Source organism: Mobula birostris, chromosome 7 (genome assembly GCF_030028105.1).
Source record: "Mobula birostris isolate sMobBir1 chromosome 7, sMobBir1.hap1, whole genome shotgun sequence".
Taxonomy (NCBI): domain Eukaryota; kingdom Metazoa; phylum Chordata; class Chondrichthyes; order Myliobatiformes; family Myliobatidae; genus Mobula; species Mobula birostris.
Genome location: NC_092376.1, coordinates 8,680,406 through 8,700,216, shown reverse-complemented (window position 1 = coordinate 8,700,216; position 19,811 = coordinate 8,680,406). Strand labels below are relative to the sequence as shown.

The following is a 19,811-nucleotide window of genomic DNA, read 5'->3' as shown; positions in this document are numbered from 1 at the left end:
AACATTTGTAAAAAACAGAAGGAAGCAAGCCAGAAATAATGCATTATGCTCCCCCTCCGGTCCTTCTCTACTCTTCAATAAGAACACCACATCCTATCCCCCATTTATAAATCAATCCTCATTTTAATCTGGTACATTGCAACTCTAAAAAATATTAAGAGAGCTGTTAAATATGGGAACTGAAGAAGGTAGCATGACATTGCATTTAGGTCTTTTCCATGAAGGCAATATTAACCCATTTTGTTTCAATAACCAGAGCTGTAGTTGATGGTTGCATTCCACTTCTTAAAAAAGTCTAGCCAGAAATATTAACCTGACTATATCATTTTAATGCCTAAAAGACCCATACAATCAAACAGCCTTTATTTAGAAAAAAATGCTCCAATTTCCTTTATTTTTCCACACTTGATTGATCAACAACAAGCCTGTGTTTTTGTAGAGCTTTTCATGACTTCAAGATGTCTCAAAGTTTCCTACAGATGAGGCAGTTCTACTACTTAGTTAAGGCTTCCATCTGTGAACTTAATGATTTATCAGTTAGCTGAAAAACCACAACATCTTTAAACATGAGCATCTAATGCTGTTTGTTGTGTATTTTTTTGTTATTTAAGATTTTACTTCAAATCCTTAAAGGATCAGCAGTGAAACCTTGAAAAGAAAAAGCACTTTGTAATGCCTTCCTGCAAGACATTTTTTAATTGACTATGAAGGAATAATGATTGGAGGTAAAGTACTCACCAAATGATATCTCCCATCTTTTCAACTTCCAATAAATCCACATAATTAGCATACAAAATTATCACTACAGACTTAAACAAGGCAACTTAATCTAGAACGTAACATTTTCTTGGCAAAGGCAGCCATGCGGAAACAGGCCAATTGGTCATTAATTTTACATGTTTCAGTATTAGGTGGGTTCTTGCTTCAGTGAGATGAACTATCGATTGTTTTTCCTTTGTTATTAATGATGTACAAAGACATCCATTCCTCTGAGGAATACCCATCTCCAGTCTGCTATCATCATAATGATGCATCATCTCTGACTGCTGTCCACAGGGCTACAGTGATGTACCCAAAAGAACTCTTGGAGCTGTGCTTCATTTTCGGATAAAAATGGAAATGATTGGACCTTCTTTAATTATTTTTTTAAAAAATGGACTTTTCACAAGATTCACTTTAAAAGTCTAAATGTATGTATACAGAATCTTCTTTACATGTTTTAGCTTCCAAAAAAAGTTTCTATGTACATATTCTTTAAAAACTCGAACACTTGTCCTTTCCTGGAAAGATTTCTGAAGACTCAGCAGCACATCTTAGTCAGTTAAAAACTGCCATTCCCTTTCACGGTGGCTGCCCAGCCGTAATGTCTGTTGAACTGAGCTCAGGGCCATCTTCGTTACTACTGTCCATATCTTGTTCCATGGCTGAATAGTGTACAGACTCTTCATCGGCAATCCGTTGGCTGGTAAAGTTTGTGATGTCCAAAAGACCACTGGGTTCGACCACTACATTTGAGCTGGACTGACTGGGTATGGAATACTGTGGTATAGACTAGGACAAAGAAAGAAATGGATCATAGAATCATAGCAATTACAGCACGTGTTCAGCATCTATGCAAGTACTAAATCTTTAAGCGCCTATTTATCTGCATCCAATATATTACCAAGATGTTTCAATGGCCACATTATCTAACTGGTCTTGTGTAGAAACCTATTCTGGTAACATTTTTGTTCATTCCTCCACAGTTGGGTAGTAAATAACCAGTACTCAGGACGTATAGCCATCTCAATGCATTCTACAGCTTAAGCAGTAATTCTGAAGCAGTACAAGAAGCAAAAGTCCTACCATTGAGTCACAGCTGTCTCCTGTAATCTTGCCAACTAGATGAAAGACTGTTTCACTTCAACAACTTAACTCATTTTGAAAGCCCCAATTAGATTACTTGCTTAATTTTCAAGAAGCTTCAAAATTTTCATGCGATTCTCCATTCTCTCTGGGTTGTATAACGTAACATATAGCATGTTTATTTGCTTTGAAGCTTTTCACTTTTGGTATATTTAATGTTTGTAATCTCTCCAATGTTTCATTTATAACAAGTTAAATGTACATGCTTTAAACTCACCACAGTCTAACCAGTGGTGACAAATACTCATCATCACCAGGATTTTTCTATCAATAATCAAATAAATATTTGGAATATTAATTATTAATTGAAGAAATTTCAATTAATCAATAATTCATTAATTGAAGTATTAATTCCCCAACAAGATAGTTGTTAAAATGTTTTTTAAACAGAATCTACACTGAACATTTGTGCGAGAATACACCTCAAAAATACCATGGTTGTAGTGTAGTTATTTACAAAGAACAAATTACTTTAACATAATTAGTGTAAAAACCATAATCTTATTAGCAAAATTCAGTTCTGTGCAACTACTTTTCCCACATTTTGGTAATTACCACATAATACCAGCTGATGAGGAAAATATATTGCATCTTTGCAATCACGGAATGAAATTAAAAGTCATGGCCTAAATTATAAGAAATTAGTTGCACAAGAATAGAACAAAAAAGTGTAAGTTTGTTGAAGAATCAAATGAGAAAGAAAATGGGGAGGAGTCCTCTAAAAGGGTAGTTAAAAGGCAATTTAATTAATCTTTATTTCAATACCATTCTGATGGAATATCAAATTACTTGTTCCCTTCATAGCTCAACCATCATCCTGATGATCATTCATTTGCTTATTAATTTGTTTTCTAAAACACCCAGATGATTATGCTCCATTTTGTGGTAAACATCGTGGGCGGAAAGGGCCTGTACTATGCTGTCACGTTCTACGTTCCATATTAAAATGTATTAACACCAAACCTTAACAGGCCAGTCTTGGTGCTGTTTTTTGTAGAAGGTTAACTTCCAAATACAGCTATTGAAAATAATCCCACTAATATTACAGTATTTTTATTTGATTTTACTTAGAGATATAATACGGAGCAGGCTGTATCAGCCCAACGAGCCATGCCACCCAGCACATACCTACCGCACCTTAGCCTAATCACAGAACAGTTTACAATGACCAATTAACATTTTATACCAATTCATTTTTGGAATGTGTGAAGAAACGCACACAGGGTCTCCCTCTCTCTCTCTCTCTCTCTCTCTCTGCTCCCGACGGAAGGCCCCTACATTTGAATGATCTCTCTCTCTCTCCTTGAAGCTGTCGGAGGATGTTACCAAAGTTCTGGGTCTGTGGTTTATGGATTGGACTGTAGTTCAATTAGGCTCTTACGATTTTGCGTTCTTACATTCTATGTTTTTGCTCACTCTTTCTTGTTGCAATTAGCGCAATTTGTTTTTTGCATGTGAGGGGTTGGTTTGATGCTCTTGTTGCCCTTTGCGCGATTTGTTTTTTTGCGTGTGAGGGGTTTGATGTTTTTTGTTGCTGTTTGCGCAATTTCCTTATTGCAAGTGGAGGGGTTGATGGTTTTCTCTGAATAGGTTCCACGTTTTCTTTGTTTTGTGGATATCTATGGGAAGACAAATCTCAGGGTTGTATATTGCATACGTACCTTGATAATAAATGTACTTTGGTTCGTGAGGTGAACATATGAACTCCTTACAGACGGCACCAGAATTGCACTCTGACACCCTGAGCTGCAATAGCATCGTGCTAATTGCTACGCTACCATGATGCCCCATTATAGATAAGCTCCCCTGATATATTAATTCTCTAACAAGAAGGTTGTTAGAATGCTTTTGGTACAGAATCCCCACTGAGAACTTGTGGGAGAGTTGTAGTGCAGTTATTCACAAAGAGCAAATTACATTCATGTAATCGAAAATATAACCACTCTATTTTAGAAGGGAGGGAGAAAGCAAGAAAACTACACATCAATTAGCTTTACATCAGTAGCAGGGAAAATGCTAGGAATTGTCATTAAGTGGCAAAAGGACACTAGACCAATAGCACTGGGCAGCGTTAGCATGGACTTACACAAGGGATAGCTTGACTGACAAACTTGCTGGAATTTCACTTGGAGGTTGAAACTATCTGAGTATATAAGGAGAAACTGATTGATACAGTGCATTTAGATGTTCAGAGCACTGTCAAATGGAGAAGCAACAAAGGTAATTTTTTAAAAGTGCATGGCATTCAAAATAACTCAAAGACATAGAACAGGAATAAAACAAAATGTCTATTTTCAGGCTCAGAAGTTGGTGTAAGCAGCAGAGATTGGTGTCCAGATTTTCACAACCTATATTAATGATTTGGAAAAGAGGATCATATCCACATTTGAACACTACACAAAGCTAGGTGGCAACATGAAGGACTTCAAGGGAAATACAGTGAATAAGTAAACGGGCAAGCACATGATAGACAGAATACAATGTGGAAAAATGTGAGGCCATTCAAGTTAATAACTGGGTGTCTGCATACATAAATCACTGAAAGGTAATTTCCAGGCATAGCAAGCAATTAGTTGGCCTTTAACATAAAAGAAGTTGAATACAAAAGTCATGATGCCATGCTCCAAATGCACAGGATCCTGGCCAAACTACATCTGGAATAACATGTATAGGTCTGCTTTTGCCGAAGGAATGGTTCAAAGATTCACAGTATATTTATTATCAAAATATGTGCACAGAATATAACTCTGAGATTTGTCCTCCCGCAGGCAGCTACAAATGTGCATACAATTGAAACCGTGCAGCAAAGATGCACCAACTGATTCCTGCAATGAAAAGTTTGGTATACGCCATGAGATTACCAGACCAGGCAGAGATATCTAAGTTCAAGTCAATGGGTGACGTCACTGAAACATAAAATCTTTTACGGGATGAGGGGATATTGCCCCAGCTCGAGGAACATGCTTTATGTTTTACTCACAGTAGCTGGAAGAATACAAAAGCAGAATATCATTTTTATGAAGAGGCTTCAGAATATAAAACACAAAACTCCAGTCGGGTACACCAAATAATTAGGAAGGCACAGCCATTAGCGTAACAGTAACATAAGATGTCAGTGTCAGAGACACCTTGGATCAGGTCCACAACATTCTAAAAGGGGAAGGTGAACAGCTGGAAGTCATGGTGCTTATTGGCACCAATGACATAGGTAGGAAAAGTGAGGAGGTCCTGAAGAGAGGATTTAGTAAGGTTAAGTAGAAAGCTGAAAAGCAGGACCTCCAGGGTAGTGATCTCTAGATTGATGCCTGTGCCACGTGCCAGTGAGTATACGAATAGGATGATTTGGTAGATGAATGCATGGTTGAGAAACTGATGATAGGGGCAGGGTTTGAGATTTCTGGATCATTGGGATCTGTTCTGGGTTAAGGCACAACTGGCATGACCTATACAAAAGGGACATGTTACACCTGAACTAAGATATTGAGATGTAGAATCCTTGTGGGTGAAGCTTAGAAATTGCAAGGATAAAAAGACCCTGATGGGAGTTACATACAGACCTTGGAACAGTAGCCAAGATGTGGGCTACAAATTACAATGGGAATAGAAAAGGCACGTCAATGTTACGATAGTCTTGAGGGGTTTCAATAGGCAGGTAGATTAGGAAAATCAGGTTGGTGCTGGATCCCACCAGAGAGAATTTGTAGAATGCCTACCAGATGTCTTTTTAGAGCAGCTTGTGAATGAACCTACGAGGGGATCAGCTATTCTGGATTGAATGTTGTGTAATGAACTGGATTTGATTAGGGAGCTTAAGGTAGAGGAACCCTTAGAAAGCAGTGATCATCATATGATAGAATTCACCCTACAATTTGAGAGGGAGAAGCTAAAGTCAGCTGTATCAGTGTTACAATGGAGTAAAGGGAATTACAGAGACATGAGAGGATAGCTGGTCAAAGTTGATTGGAAGGGAACACTAGCAGGAATGACAGCAGAGCAGCAATGGCTGGAGTTTCTGGGAACAATTTCGAAGGCCTAGGATAGGTACACCCCAAAGAAGAAGTACTATTCTAAAGACAGGATGACGTAACTGCTGTTGATAAGGGAAGTCAAAGCCAACATAAAAGCAAAAGAGAGGCATGTAACAGAGCAATCATTAGTGGGAAGTAAGAGGATTGGGAAATGTTTAGAAACAGAAAGCAACTAAAAAAGCCATGGGGGGGAAAAAGATGAAATATGAAGGTAAGCTAGCCAACAATATCAAAGAGGGTACCAAATGTTTTTTTCAGATATATACCGTAAAAGACAGGCAAGAGTAGATCTTGGACTGCTAGAAAATGATGCTGGAGAGGTAGTAATGGGGGACAAGGAAACGATGGACAAAATGAATAAGTATTTTGCTATGGAAGACACTAGAAGTATGCCGGAGGTTTGAGAGTGTCAGGGGGCAGAAGTAAGTGCAGTTGCTATTACTACGGAGGAGGTGATTGGGAAACTGAGAGGACTGAAGATAGATAAGTCATGTGAACCAGGTGGTCTACATCCCAGGATTGTCAAAGAGGTAGCTGAAGAGATTGAGGAGGTATTAGAAATGATCTTTCAAGAATCAATAGATTCTGGTATGGCTCCGGAGGACTAGAAAATTGCAAATATCACTCCACTCTTTAAGAAGGATGGAAGGCAAAATAAAGGAAGTTATTGGCAGTTGGCTTGACCTTAGTGGTTGGGAAGATGTTGGAGTCGATTGTTAAGGATGCGGTTTCGGGGTACTTGGAGGTACATGATAAGATAGGACAAAGTCAGCATGGTTTCCTCAAGGGAAAATCTTGCCTGACAAACCTGCTGGAATTAGTTGAGAAAATAACAAGTTGGATAGACAAAGGAGAATTTGTGTATGCTGTGTACTTGGAGTTCAGGCCTTTGACAAGTTACTGCACATGAGGGTGCTTAACAAGATAAGAACCCATGGTATTACAGGAAAGATACTAGCATGGATAGAGCATTGGCTGATTGGCAGGAGGCAAAGAAAGGGAATAAGAGGAGCCTTTTCTGACTGGTTGCCGGTGACAAGTGGTGTTTCACAGGGGCCGGTGTTGGGACTGCTTATTTTTATGTAGTATGTCAATGATTTGGATGACAGAATTGATGGCTTTGTGGCCAAGTTTGAGGACGATGTAAGACAGGTGGAGGGGCAGGTAGTATTGGGGAAGCAGGGAAGCTGCAGAAGGACAGAGACATATTAGGAGAATGGGAAATGAGTGGCAAATAGAATACAGTGTTGGGAAGTGTATGGTCATGCACTTTGGTAGAAGGAATAAAAGGGTAGACTATTTCTAAATGGAGAGAAAATTAAAAAATCAGAGCTGCAAAGGGACTTGGGAGTCCTTGTGCAGGATTCCCTAAAGGTTAATTTGCAGATTGAGTCAGTGGTGAGGAAGGCAAATGCAATGTTAGCAATCATTTCACGAGTAGACTATAAAATCAAGGATGTAATGCTGAGGCTTTATAAGGCATTTGTTAGACCACATTTGGAATACTGCGAGCAGTTTGGGCCCCTTATTTAAAAAAGGAAGTGCTGACATCGGAGAAGGTTCAGAGGAGGTTCACAAGAAAGAACCAGGAATTAAAGGCTTATCATTTGACATTGGAGAGGGTTGAGAGGAGATTCACAAGAATGATTCCAGGAATGAAAGGCTTATCATATGAGGATTGATTGATGGCTCTGGCCTAGATAGAGTGAACGTGAAGAAAATGTTTCCTATGGTGGGGGAATCTGAAGGTACAGCCTCAGAATAGAGGAATGTCACTTTAGAACGGAAATGAGGATGAATTTACTTAGCCAGAGGGTGGTGAATCTGTGGAATTCTTTACCAGTCAGCTGTGGAGGCCAGGTCATTGGGTGCACTTAAGGCAGAGGTTGATAGGTTCTTGATTAGTCAGGGTGTGTAAGGTTACAGGGAGAAGGCGGGAGAATGGGGTTAAAAGGGAACTGGATCAGCCATGACGAAATGGCAGAGCAGACTCAATGGGGCGAATGGCCTAATTCTGCTTCTAATGTTAACACTATTACAGTGCCAGCAACCTACATACAATTGTTCTCCGCATGACTGTGTGTGTAATTGGGCAACGTAGGCTCATTGGGCTGGAAGGGCTTGTTACTGTGCTTGTCTTCTCAATAAAATAAATAAATCTAGAAACAGATGCCAATGTTCAAATTAAGGGGCAACCATTCAAGACTGAGAAATTTCGTCATCCAGGATACAAACCTATTTTTTTTCCATTAAGTAAATCAATGAATGTGTGGCTGGGTGCTGCAGTGTCACCAAGGCAAGAGATTAGATGGCAGAGTGGACACAAGGGGCTACTGCTTACATGTTTAAACCTTATCTTCTTATCTTGAGATTTTTATTTTTAGTTTTTATATTCATCTAAGAATATCAAATATTGTTTGGTGAACAAATATGATTTTGGTTGGATGAACTGATCAATTACCCCTTGCTGGTTTTCTCTCCAGTAATTTGATCATGGCTAGTCGCAGTTGTGTGTCCTCTGACATTAAGTTCATGTAACCCAGCCTCATCAGCAAATATCTGCAGTTTGCATTACACAATCAAGCTCAGATCCGTCACACAGTCCGATCTACACAGCACAGAAATAGGCCTTTTGTTCTAACGCATCAATACCAACAAAATTGACTAACTGAACTAGTCCCATTTGCCTGTGTTAGGCTGGTATCTGTGTCACCAGCTAACATCCATGCATATGCCTTCCCAGTAGCTGTTATTGGATAGTCATCTGCAACAGAAAGACCAAATTTTCCAAAAGCTATATCTATTCCAGGTAAACTAACTCAAACTCATGAACACCAGGCATTGAATGTAGGACCTACTTGAACTGTATGGGTCAGCCACACACTACGTGGGAACGTTTCAACTCAGCTGAACAAATGAGATTAAAGTGAAAGTCATAATCAAAACTCTCTCTCCAATACTTGTCTTCTCCTGGTCTCTTCTGCCCTTCATGAAGACAGGAACAAGTTTTCATATATCCTGACTTAAAACAAAAAAAATTACTGCAACGTTTATTTCTTCGGCCAGATGTTGAAAGACATGGTAGTCCAAATTAGGTCACACTCTAACTGCTAAAACAAGAAGGGGAATGGAAGTCTAGCTGATCAAACAGTAGTCTCCTATAGCTGGATTACATCCAGAAGTAAAAAGTCAAATCTACAGCATTAAGGATTTTTGTTTCCAGCTACTCCTTACCAAGATTATGCTGTTAGATATTTTTGTATGCAGTAATGCATTTTCAGCACAGTCAGCCACTTTAAAGGACTAACTTTATTTGCAATATACATTTACATGTATTAGGGATTTGCTATGATGTGTTGATCAGGGCGCTGCATGCAACAAAAACAACATTCAACAATTATATAGCATAAAGAATTATAAAAATATTAGAAGTACAGATATAGAATAATAGATACCAGCATGTATTTGCAATGTAAACAGCATTATAAAAAGTGGTTTAAAGTTTTTACAGTAGTGACTGAGGTGGGGGGGGGGGGGGGGCGGGGAGAGAAGCTAACCGGAATGGTTAATCAGATTAACTGCCTGGAGGAAGAAACTTTTAAGATAGCGTGAAGTTTTTCTTTTACTAGCCTGATAGCGCCTTCGAGAAGGGATCTTTTGGAAAAGGCAGTGTTCAAAGCATGCAAAACATGAGCTAAAGCTTTTATTTAATATTGAGTGTGTTTGTGTCAGGCACAACAGGGGGAAACACAAGTGGACAAGTAACTGAAGTGCAAAAGCCACCTTGAACCACCTACAACTGCACTCGGAATAGAACTTCAGGAATCATCATCAAGGACCCACGCCATCCAGGCCATGCCCTCTTCTCACTGCTGCCACTAGGAAAGAGGTACAGAAGCCATAGGACCCACACCACCAAGTTCAAATACAGTTATTACCCTTCAACCATTAGTCTCCTGAACCACCATGGATAATCTCACTCACCTCAGCTCTGAACTGATCATTCAGCACAACCTCTGGACTCACTTTCAAGAACTCCACAACTCATGTTCTCAGTTTTATTACTTACTTATTTATTATTACTATTACTTGTTTAGTTTTGTATTTGCGCAATTTGACAGTCTTGGTTTGTATGCAGTTTTTCACTGATTCTATTGTACTTTGTTCTACTGTGAATACCTGCAGGAAACTGAATCTCAGGGTAGTATTTGGTGATAAACATGTACTTTGATAATAAATTTTCTTTGAATTTTGAAAACTTGTCCCTGCAAAGTGCTGTTAACCTGCCTTAGGTTCTTTTCTGTCCTGGTGTCGCTGACATGTGATAGGACACAGCATCTGTGCATTATGTGCACATTAAGACTGTGTCAAGATTTTAAACAGATATACATATGCTTACCTGAATAAGAATATCTGCGGATATTTCATCAAACTTCTCCTGTGTTACATTCTGAATTTGAAGAAAATGGCTTTGAGTAGGTTTTCCAGATCCCTCTGCTGCCCTGGGTGGGAAGGTGTTCTCAGGGTTCTGTTTGCTCTCCTGTTCCTTGGCCGCGGATGCCGCAGCCGCTTTTTGAAACTGACTTGAAGGAGCTGACTGCAGTGTGCTTACTTTCTGCACGGTAGGTTTCTTTTCTTTTCTAGCGTCTACATTGGAGGCTTCCTCATTCATTTCGATCTGGGCCTCCATCATTGACATCTTTAAAATATCTGTGTCCATTGACTTTTTGGAAGACTGCACCGTGTAATGGTTTGTTGCCAATACTGAACCCTCTGAGCTGCCACCGGCCGTTTTCATGATGGTAGTGGCTTGGTAATTTCCAAAACATATTTTGGTGACTGCTGCTCCTTGGGTTATGATGGGCGGATGTGCCTGAAAATGTCAACAGAAGCCCTACAATAATCATTAAATGGCAATGGGAGAACAGAGCACAACAGTCTGGAATTTTTTTTTTTAAATTAGTGTGTCAAACCACTTCCGATGAAGGGTTGCAACCGAAACGCTTATCCATTTTCCCCTTGACTATGCTGCTGCAAATCTGTAGGCAGAAGGGATTAGTTTAGTTGGCCACTGAATTACTAATTTAGTTGGTTCGGTATAACACTGTGGACCGAGGAGCCTGCTCCTATGCTGTACTGTTCTATGCTCTAGCATTTTCTGTTTTCATTTCAGTTTCCAGCATTTGAAGTTTTATTTAGTGCTCTGTATCCCAAAGAGGAACGGAGCTTTATTGACCAGTCAATTGTCACGTTTGACCCTGGTCTGTACTCAAAAGTTTTAAGTAGGACTTTTAAACATGACCAAAATTGGACACAGCTCTTTTCCTTAATGCTATTCAGCAAGAGCTCCTGAAACTTGCTTGTGCACCAGTGTCCAGGATTAGGCTTGGCTATGAAGCTGCCCACATATATTCAGATAGCCTCCCTACACTTTCACCAATTTTACACAGTTGAGCTGTCACTATACAAAGAATACAAGGATCCATGGTATTACATCTCAACAAGGGAGGGGAGAATTTAAAAAAAACTTTAACTGCATAAAGAAATTAAAGTATAGGCTGGTTTTAAAAAATAAATTTCCAATACAACTTAGCTAAGCTAAAAATCCTGAAATATTACTTCAGACATCCCTCTGGAGATTACTTTTTAATATTTCTTAAATCTAATCAGTCTTGGTTTTATTGGCTAAAATACTACAAGTTGATTTCTGTACAAGGCAAATTAAGTGTGAGTGAATACAAATAGAAAATGGAAGTCTTACCAATGTGGTGGTATCAAAGTAATTTCGATTTTAATTCAGAACCAGGTGAGTCTTATCCACTGCACCAAACTGCATCTGTTCTGTCTCTACATTGCTAATTTCAGTCACCAGAATGGCTGATCCAGATAAACAGGAACGTATCACACTGGTGTAGTAAAGGACAATGAGTCTTTTGCTGAGAAAGAATAGAATCCAGAGGCACCTAATCTTCAGATCAACTCCCAAAGCAATTTTCCTAACCAAGGGTCAAAACAACCAATACTACATGAAAGTTAAAGGTCAGGCGCAAATGATGTAGAGCCGCTATTTGCATATTACACACAACCCTCTTCCCAATAAGCTAACATGAGCTGTATAGTCCTTTGTTCTTTCAACCTTGCACACCAACTTTCCCTTCTAAATCCATTTATGCTACTTACTCAGCTACAATTTGAGAGTTCAATATTCAACTCACTTTCAAGAACTCTACAAGAGTGTTTGTTTACTTGTTTGTTGTTTATATTTGCAGTTTGTCTTTTACACATTGTTTGTCAGTCTTTGTGTAGTTTTTTTCATTGATTCTATCGTACTTCTTTGTTCCATGAATGCCCACAAGAAAATGAATCTCAGAGTAGTGTATGGTGACATGTACATTGATAATACATTCACTTTGAACTTTGAAATCACTTAGGTTAGTCGTTCACTAGCTATAAACTGGCTCTATTGGTGGTTATCTTTCTTACAGCTTGAGTTTTGGACCCCTTATACGGAAGCATCTATGTATGTTCTACCTACTACTTCCCTTGTTACCTCTTCAATCTTCCTTGGTAATTACAACCATATAGACATCTTCCTATATTTTTGATGTTAATCCTTTGTATACAGTTGCTGAAAGAATAATTTGAAGAAAGCATGCTTCTAATTCTCCTAATCATACATGTGGACTATTGACTATTTAATGACTTCCTAAGTAGCACACTAAGTCTGGGAATAAACAATGAGGAATAGCAGTACAAAGCCTCTAGCCCATTAAAGATCTGTAGGAGTGTTAAAGCACTTTGCTGCCTTTTTACTTAAACATTATATTTTGGCTTTGAAATCCAAGTACACATCTTGGAAAGATAATACAATTCCAAGTGAGTAGGCTTACTTCATCTACTGTTGACACTATAGTCTTGGCAAAGCGGCTGCTACCATTCTCAGGCTGAACTGAAACTAATAAACAGTCCAGGGAGTTTTAAACTGGAATGAGTAAAGAAACCTTGAGCCAATTAGTAGAACAAGTAGAGAGCTAAAGACAAGATTTTCCGTTCCAGAACAGAAGGAAGAAATCTTAGAATTAAAAATTAATTTGGTTAAAAACAAAGGGTTGTGAATACAGAATAAAATATCCCCAAAGACAGTTACAAATAAGGGCACGTATTAAGTAAATGGGGTAAAAATATAGAGATGGACATGAATAACAAAAGAGCAGTAAAGTGAAACTGGGCCACCTGAAAGTTCCAAGAATGCAGTAATATCATACATTAGTAGATGGCAATGGTTGTAAACTATAGCAACATCTAGTTTAAAGCTTACTTTATTTAGAGACGCAATGCGGAATCCGCCTTACGAACCAGTCTGCCCAGCAAACCCTAACAATCCCAATTTAACCCTAAGCCAATCATGGGACAATTTATAATGAGCAATAAACGTAGCCGGTTAGTCTTTGGACAGTGGAAGGAAACTGGAGCACCCGGGGAAAACCTACACATTTCACAGGAAGGACATATAGACTGCTTTCAGAGGGCACCGGGATTGAACTCTAAACTCTGTTGCCATGAGCTGTAACAGTGTCATTAACCACTAAGCTACCGAGGCACATTGAGGTCCAGAGATCTCGAGTGTAATTCCTTATCATCTGAACTCTTTCTAGTTTTTACATTCACTTCCTCAAGTTCTTACTTAATTACCACTAGATAAACATGATCATTTTAATTGTGCTGAAGTTTAAATAATAATTAAACCTCTTCAAACTCCTTTGTTCAAGAATAAGTGAACTGAATTTAGTCAGAACAACAGCAGGTTTAACCTCATTTCTCATTCGAGTTAAAAATAAGATAAGCAAAGCTTTGGCTATTTATTGTGAAAGGTGGAATTTAGTCAGAGAGTGTTACTTGAATACTTTTAAGATTTTATTTTAAAGTATATCCTGAACTCTTATGGTCTGGTAGCATCAGAGTTCAGAGATCAATTCTGTCATTCTCCATAAGAAAGTCTGTACTGTACTTTTTTTCCATGAGCATGTGCGGATGCTCCGGTTTCCTCTTACAGTCCAAAGACTTATCGGTTAGCAGGTTCATTCATCACTGTAAATAGTCCTGTGATTAGGCTAGGGTTTGATAGGGTTTGCTGGGCAGTATGGCTTGTTGGATCATAAACACCTGCTACCACCTGTATCTCTAAATAAATAATTAACTAGCCCAGTCCCCTTCCTTTGCTGGAGTCACTGAGGCAGTTATCATTAATTTAATTTTTATAGTTTAGAAATATAGCACGGTAACAGGCCCTTCTGGCCCAAACAGCCTACACCGCCCAATAACACCCATGTGACCAATTAACCTATTAACCCGTACAACTTTGGAATGTGGGAGGAAACCGGAGCAACAGGAGGGAACCAGCACCGTCATGGGGAAAATGTACAAACATACAGAAAACGTATGAAAATGAACCCAAGTCGCTGGTGCTATAAAACATTATGCCAACTGCTGCACTACCGAGAGGTCCCTTGTTGACAGAAGTTTTGTTTAGGATTAAGAATGGAATAATGCAATCTTATTGTCTAACTTCTGTCTCCACTGAATAATGCTCCCTAATGGTAATGTAGGGTTTATGGACTGAACCATATACTCAAAACTATATTTGTTTTCTTTATTGAACAGGGTTTAAGACATGGGTCTGCGTATCACATCCAACAGAAATGTTCTCTTTTGTCAATTTTCTGTGATTTTCAGCAAATATTTTATAACTGCTCTGTGATCTAGATCCAAGTTCTCCATGACCAAGTCCTAGCCCTAGTTATTTTCCACAAGAGCTCGAATAATTTTCCTGCCAGGGTGAGTTTGAAATGTATGCAAATACAAACCAAACATTTACAGCAATTTCCACTGATACTGGGCCTTCAAAAAGCTCCCCAACTCATGGTTTACAGCATGATAAAGACTTGAGAGGGTGTACATGATGATAAGGAGTATAGATTGAGTGGATAGGCAGACGCACACTCAAAATGCTAGAAGAACTCAGCTGGTCAAGGTAATAAACAGTTGACATTTTAAGCCAAGACACTTAATCACAACATTCATGAGTCCTGGTGAAGGGTCTTGGCCCAAAATGTTGACCACTTATTCCCCTACATAGATGGCTATCTGACCTGCTGAGTTCCTCCAGCATTTTGGGTGTGTTGTTCTGGATTTGCAACATTTGCAGAAGCTCTTTGTGTTTACGACAGCCAATCTTTTTCAGAAATGCCTAATACAAGGGAGTATAATTTTAAGGTGATTGGAGGACAAATATGAGGGAGGGAATTTCAAAGGTAAATTTTTACAGAGAGTGGTGGGAATGCAGAACGCCCGCCAGGGGTGATGTTAAAGCCAGATACATTGGGAACATTTAAAGGATTCTTAGATGATAGAAAAATGTAGCACTATTTAGGAGAGAAGAGTTAGATTGATCTCAGAGTAGTAGATAAGGTCAGCACAATATCATGGGCTGAAGGCCCTGAACTGTGCTAGGGTGTTTGATGTTCTGAAACATTCATAGCAATTAATGAGGATACATCACCTTCAGCATGAGTGCAAATGAGCAATTTCAAACAAGATGCTATCATTCACTCCGACCCCTGGCTTTCCTTAGACCACAGCAATGAGGAAAAGCTCCTTAAGTGTTAAACACTATATTCACCCCCTTATCATGGTATGGTGTTACCTGGCCAGGAAGATGCTGCTCCGTTGAGACAGACTGTTTTACGGCTAGCTGCGATTTATCCGGCTGATGCTGTGGATGCGGGGACTGCGACCGTGGTTTCTGTTGTGCTTGATGCAGCAGCTTTGGAAGTTGCTGTTGCGCTTTGACTGCTATCACCTGCACCATGGCTTGTGGTGCCTGGGTCATTGCTGTAGATACTTGCTGCAGTGTCGGGGGTTTGGTCTGTGCCATCTCTTGGGGTTGGTGCACTTGCTTCTCTTGAGGCTGTGCCGGTTGTATTGAGGTGTTTGACCTGTAGAAGAGACCCGTTTGTGGGTCCAATGTGTCACCCTCTTCTACTTCACTTTGTTCAGCCTCAGAGTCCTCCTGTTTGGCTGCAGAACTTTGCTCTGTAACTGTTTGTAACTTTATCGGGATCTGCATGGATAAGAATCAGATTTATTATCATTAGTATATGCAATGAAATTTGTTGTCTTTGTTGCAGCAGTACATACATTGCATTAAAATTACTCTAAGTTACAACAATAATAAACTGTATTTAAAAAATAAATAGTGCCAATAAACAGCAAAATAGTGAGGTAGTGTTCGTGGACCACTCAGAAATCTAATAGCAGTGGGGAAGAAGATGTTCCTAAAACAATGAGTGTGTGCCTTCAGAGTCCTGTACCTGCTCAACAGTGGTCATCATCATCATCATCATCACCACTGAGTGTCGTGTTGTATGCTCTGAACGATCATGGTCTTTCCATGACCATGATTGTTCTTGGCAAATATTTCTACAGAAGTGTCTTTCCAAGACGGGTGACCCCAGCCATTATCAATACTCTGCAGAGACTGTCTACCTGGCGCCTGTGTTTGCATAGCCAGGACTTGTGATATGCATCAGCTGCTCATATGACCATCCACCACCTGCTCCCATGGCTTCACATGACCCTGATCGGAGGTGGGAGGGGGTGTAAGCAGGTGCTACACCTTGCCCAAAGATGATCTACAGGCTAACGGAGGGAAGGAGCGCCTTACATCTCCTTTGGTAGAGACGTTTCGCTACAGGTAGTAATGAAAGGGCAGTACCGATGGTGAAGGTACTTCAGAATGGATGTCACCATCTTGAGACATCGCCACATGGTCACTTTGGGAACAATCAACAGAAAAATGATGCGCATTAGTAGTCAAACTAAAAGAGTTAGGTTTTCCATATTTATAATCCATATAAACCACTTTATAATGGAACGAACAGACCTTTGCAGAGAACTGTCAGCACACAACGTAAATGACTGAAGCACCCAGCAGCATCAGTGAGGAGAGAAATAGGTGATGGTTCAGTTCAAGTGTCCTTCATTAGAAATGGGAAAGTGAGAAACAAGGGTGTTTGGCTGGGGCGTGGGGAATATCAGAAAGAAGATAGGAAATTGTTGTAATATGGTGCAGACTGAAGTTGTTAGGGTATAAAGTGTTTTAAAGCCTGTATTTGCTGGAGTTCAGAAAAATGAGGGGGGGGTTCTCATTGAAACCTATCAAATATTGAAAGGCCTTCAAAAAGTGGACGTGGAGAGGATGTTTTCTATAGTGGGGGTGTCTAGGAACACAGGACACAGCCGCAGAATACAAGGATATCCCTTTAGAACAGAGAGGAGGAGAAATTTCTTCAGCCAGAGGGTAGTAAATATGTGAAATTCATTGCCACAGACAGCTGGGGAGGCTAAATCAATAAGTATACTTAAAGCGGGGGCAAGTAGTTTCTTGATTAGTCTGGGCATCAAAGGACACAGGGAGAAGAACGGGATTGAGAGGAGGGATAACAAATCAGCCATGATGGAATATGCCAAATGGCCCAATTTTGCTCCTATGACTTACAGTCTTAAAGGCAGGCGCTAAAAGCCAAACAAAAAGCAGATACCAAAGGCTAGACTGGACTAGTAGATATGGCAGAATTCCTACATCAAATGATATTAGATATTTAACTTCCATGATCCTTTCATCTGGTGCAAATAAACAAATTTAATTTCAGAAATAGCCATGACTATTTGAAATCTGTAAACAGAATGGCCAGAGAAATTGGGCATTCACTTGTAATTTTTGCTTCAATTACTATCTAGTCTGCACCGGGTTGGAAGGTAGACTTTGTTCTGTTGGAGCCACAAAGCTGGAAGATTTGCCACGTGAACAGCCTTTCGTGTCTTTAAGTGGTCACTAAATGATGTTGCTTGAGACCTGGTTATCAAAGTTTACATATAAAAACATGTGAAATGGAGCAAATCAGAGAGCAATTCTGCTAACAGGTTCACTGGTCATTCTTGTCCTCCAGAAGATACTAGTGCCATTCTACACTGCCAACATAGAGAGCATCCTCACATCAGCCATTACTATCTGGTCTGGTATAGTATCCTCTTATAATATACAAAAACTACAGTGTACTATCAAGTCAGCTGAAAAGGTCACTGGCTGCAGGCTACCATCAGTGCAGGACTTCTGTGTGTTCGGGACAAAAGCAAACTGCCTTTTCCAAACGCTACGCACACAAAAATGCTGAAAGAACTCAGCAGGTCAGGCAACACCTATGGAGAGGAATAAACAGTTGACGTTTCCGGCTGAGCCCCTTCATCAGGACTCCACACAGAAAATGCTGAAGGAACTCAGCAGGTCAGACATCTATGGAAATGAATAAACAGGTGACATTACAGGTCGAAACCCTTTAAAAGGATTGAAGGGTCTTGGCCTTCCAAATGCTCCCTTATGTATTTGCGCACATTTTATTCCATATTTGCATTTTAACCTGAAACATTATTTTTTTTAAATAATTCTTTATTCTGATAATTGTTCAATGTTGTTGCATCCTGTGCTAACATACCACAGTAAATTCCTAATACTTGTAAACATATATGGTGAATAAAGTTGATCCTATATCCTTGTTGTTTTGAACACCTTACTATTTTCACAATGGCTGCATTTGGTTTATATCCGAAACCAACATCTGGTACAATATAAATCAAGTTTCTTCTTATTCCAGTCCATTACACTTTGACCGAGAAATGAATGAAGGTACCAGAGGGGTTGGGTTGAGTATCTCAGAAACTGATAAACTTGCGGGATTTTCACACGTTTACAGAGAATGTAGTGAAAAACAAAAAAAGCATCTAGTGTGCTTCAATTTCTTCCCCCATTCTGATGTTTGGTCTTAAGAACAACTGAACCTCTTGACCATGTCTACATGCTTTATGCATTGAATAGCTGCCACATGATTGACTGATCAGATATTTGCATGAACAAGGTGTACAGGTGTATCTAATAAAATGGCCACTGAGTGTGTAATGACCCTACATGTCTGGCAAAATCCCTGCTTTATGCATTGCATAAACATTCAGTGAGTTGGGTATTGAAAATGATACACAGGCATACCTGTCGCCCAGCATACCACAGTGACAATTCAAAGATTCACGAAGTCAACAAGAAACAGGCTCTTCAGCCCAACTGTCCATGTCTATCAAGATATCCACCTAAACTAGTCCCATTTGTTCTAAATCTTTCCCACCCATTGCATATCATTTTCCAGTGGTCTGATATCCACTCTCACCTGTCTTTTACACTTTAGGTATCTGAAGAAACTTTTGGTATCCGCTTTAATATTATTGGCTATTATTGGTATTGCATCTTTACCTTCTTAATGATCGTATTGCTCACATGCCTGACACCAGACTCCCAAAATACACACGTCATTTAAAAACACAAGAGATCCTACAGCTGCTGGAAATCCAGAGGAACAAACACAAAATGCTGGAAAAACTCAGTAGATCAGGCGGCATTTATGGAGAGGAATAAATAGTCAGCATTTCGGGCCAAGATCCTTCATCAGACACACAATTGCAAGTTGTATCATGAGAGATTACAAGGCAGATAGATCAAAACTTCCAAGGAACAGTAAAACATCACTAATGACTCCTGGCAATGTCTATCCCATGACCACTCAAATATGCGTGCAGGATTCAGGGTGGCATTATGAATGATAAGGCTGTGAATTGGGGAGGGCATCTGGATCTAAGTAAACAGCAGTAGGAATAATACTACCCACCCACCTGCTCCCATCACACCCCTTGTGATCTATCAGTGGAAGAATCTGCAGTTCTCATATTAGCCTCACTAGCCATCTCAGAACCAGAGTGGAATAAAAACTCCGCCAA

The 19,811-nt window shown here is 39.6% G+C and overlaps 1 protein-coding gene across 4 annotated transcripts in view; it reads right to left on the bottom strand.

The window, feature by feature from the left end:
• Nucleotides 1-236: 236 nt before the first annotated feature.
• emsy (EMSY transcriptional repressor, BRCA2 interacting) overlaps nucleotides 237-19,811 on the bottom strand; it is an 89,072-nt gene continuing 69,497 nt past the window's right edge. Inside the window, exons 19-21 of one of the 4 annotated variants that reach the window (XM_072262590.1) lie at nucleotides 15,637-16,053; nucleotides 10,333-10,806; nucleotides 241-1,551 (exon numbers count right to left, since the gene is read on the bottom strand). In XM_072262590.1, coding sequence (XP_072118691.1) covers nucleotides 1,342-1,551; nucleotides 10,333-10,806; nucleotides 15,637-16,053 — 1,101 coding nt within the window. In that variant the 3' untranslated portion in view covers nucleotides 241-1,341. Of the gene's footprint in view, nucleotides 1,552-10,332; nucleotides 10,828-15,636; nucleotides 16,054-19,811 lie in introns of those variants that run through there. The other 3 variants (XM_072262591.1, XM_072262592.1, XM_072262593.1) reach the window with 3 other exon arrangements.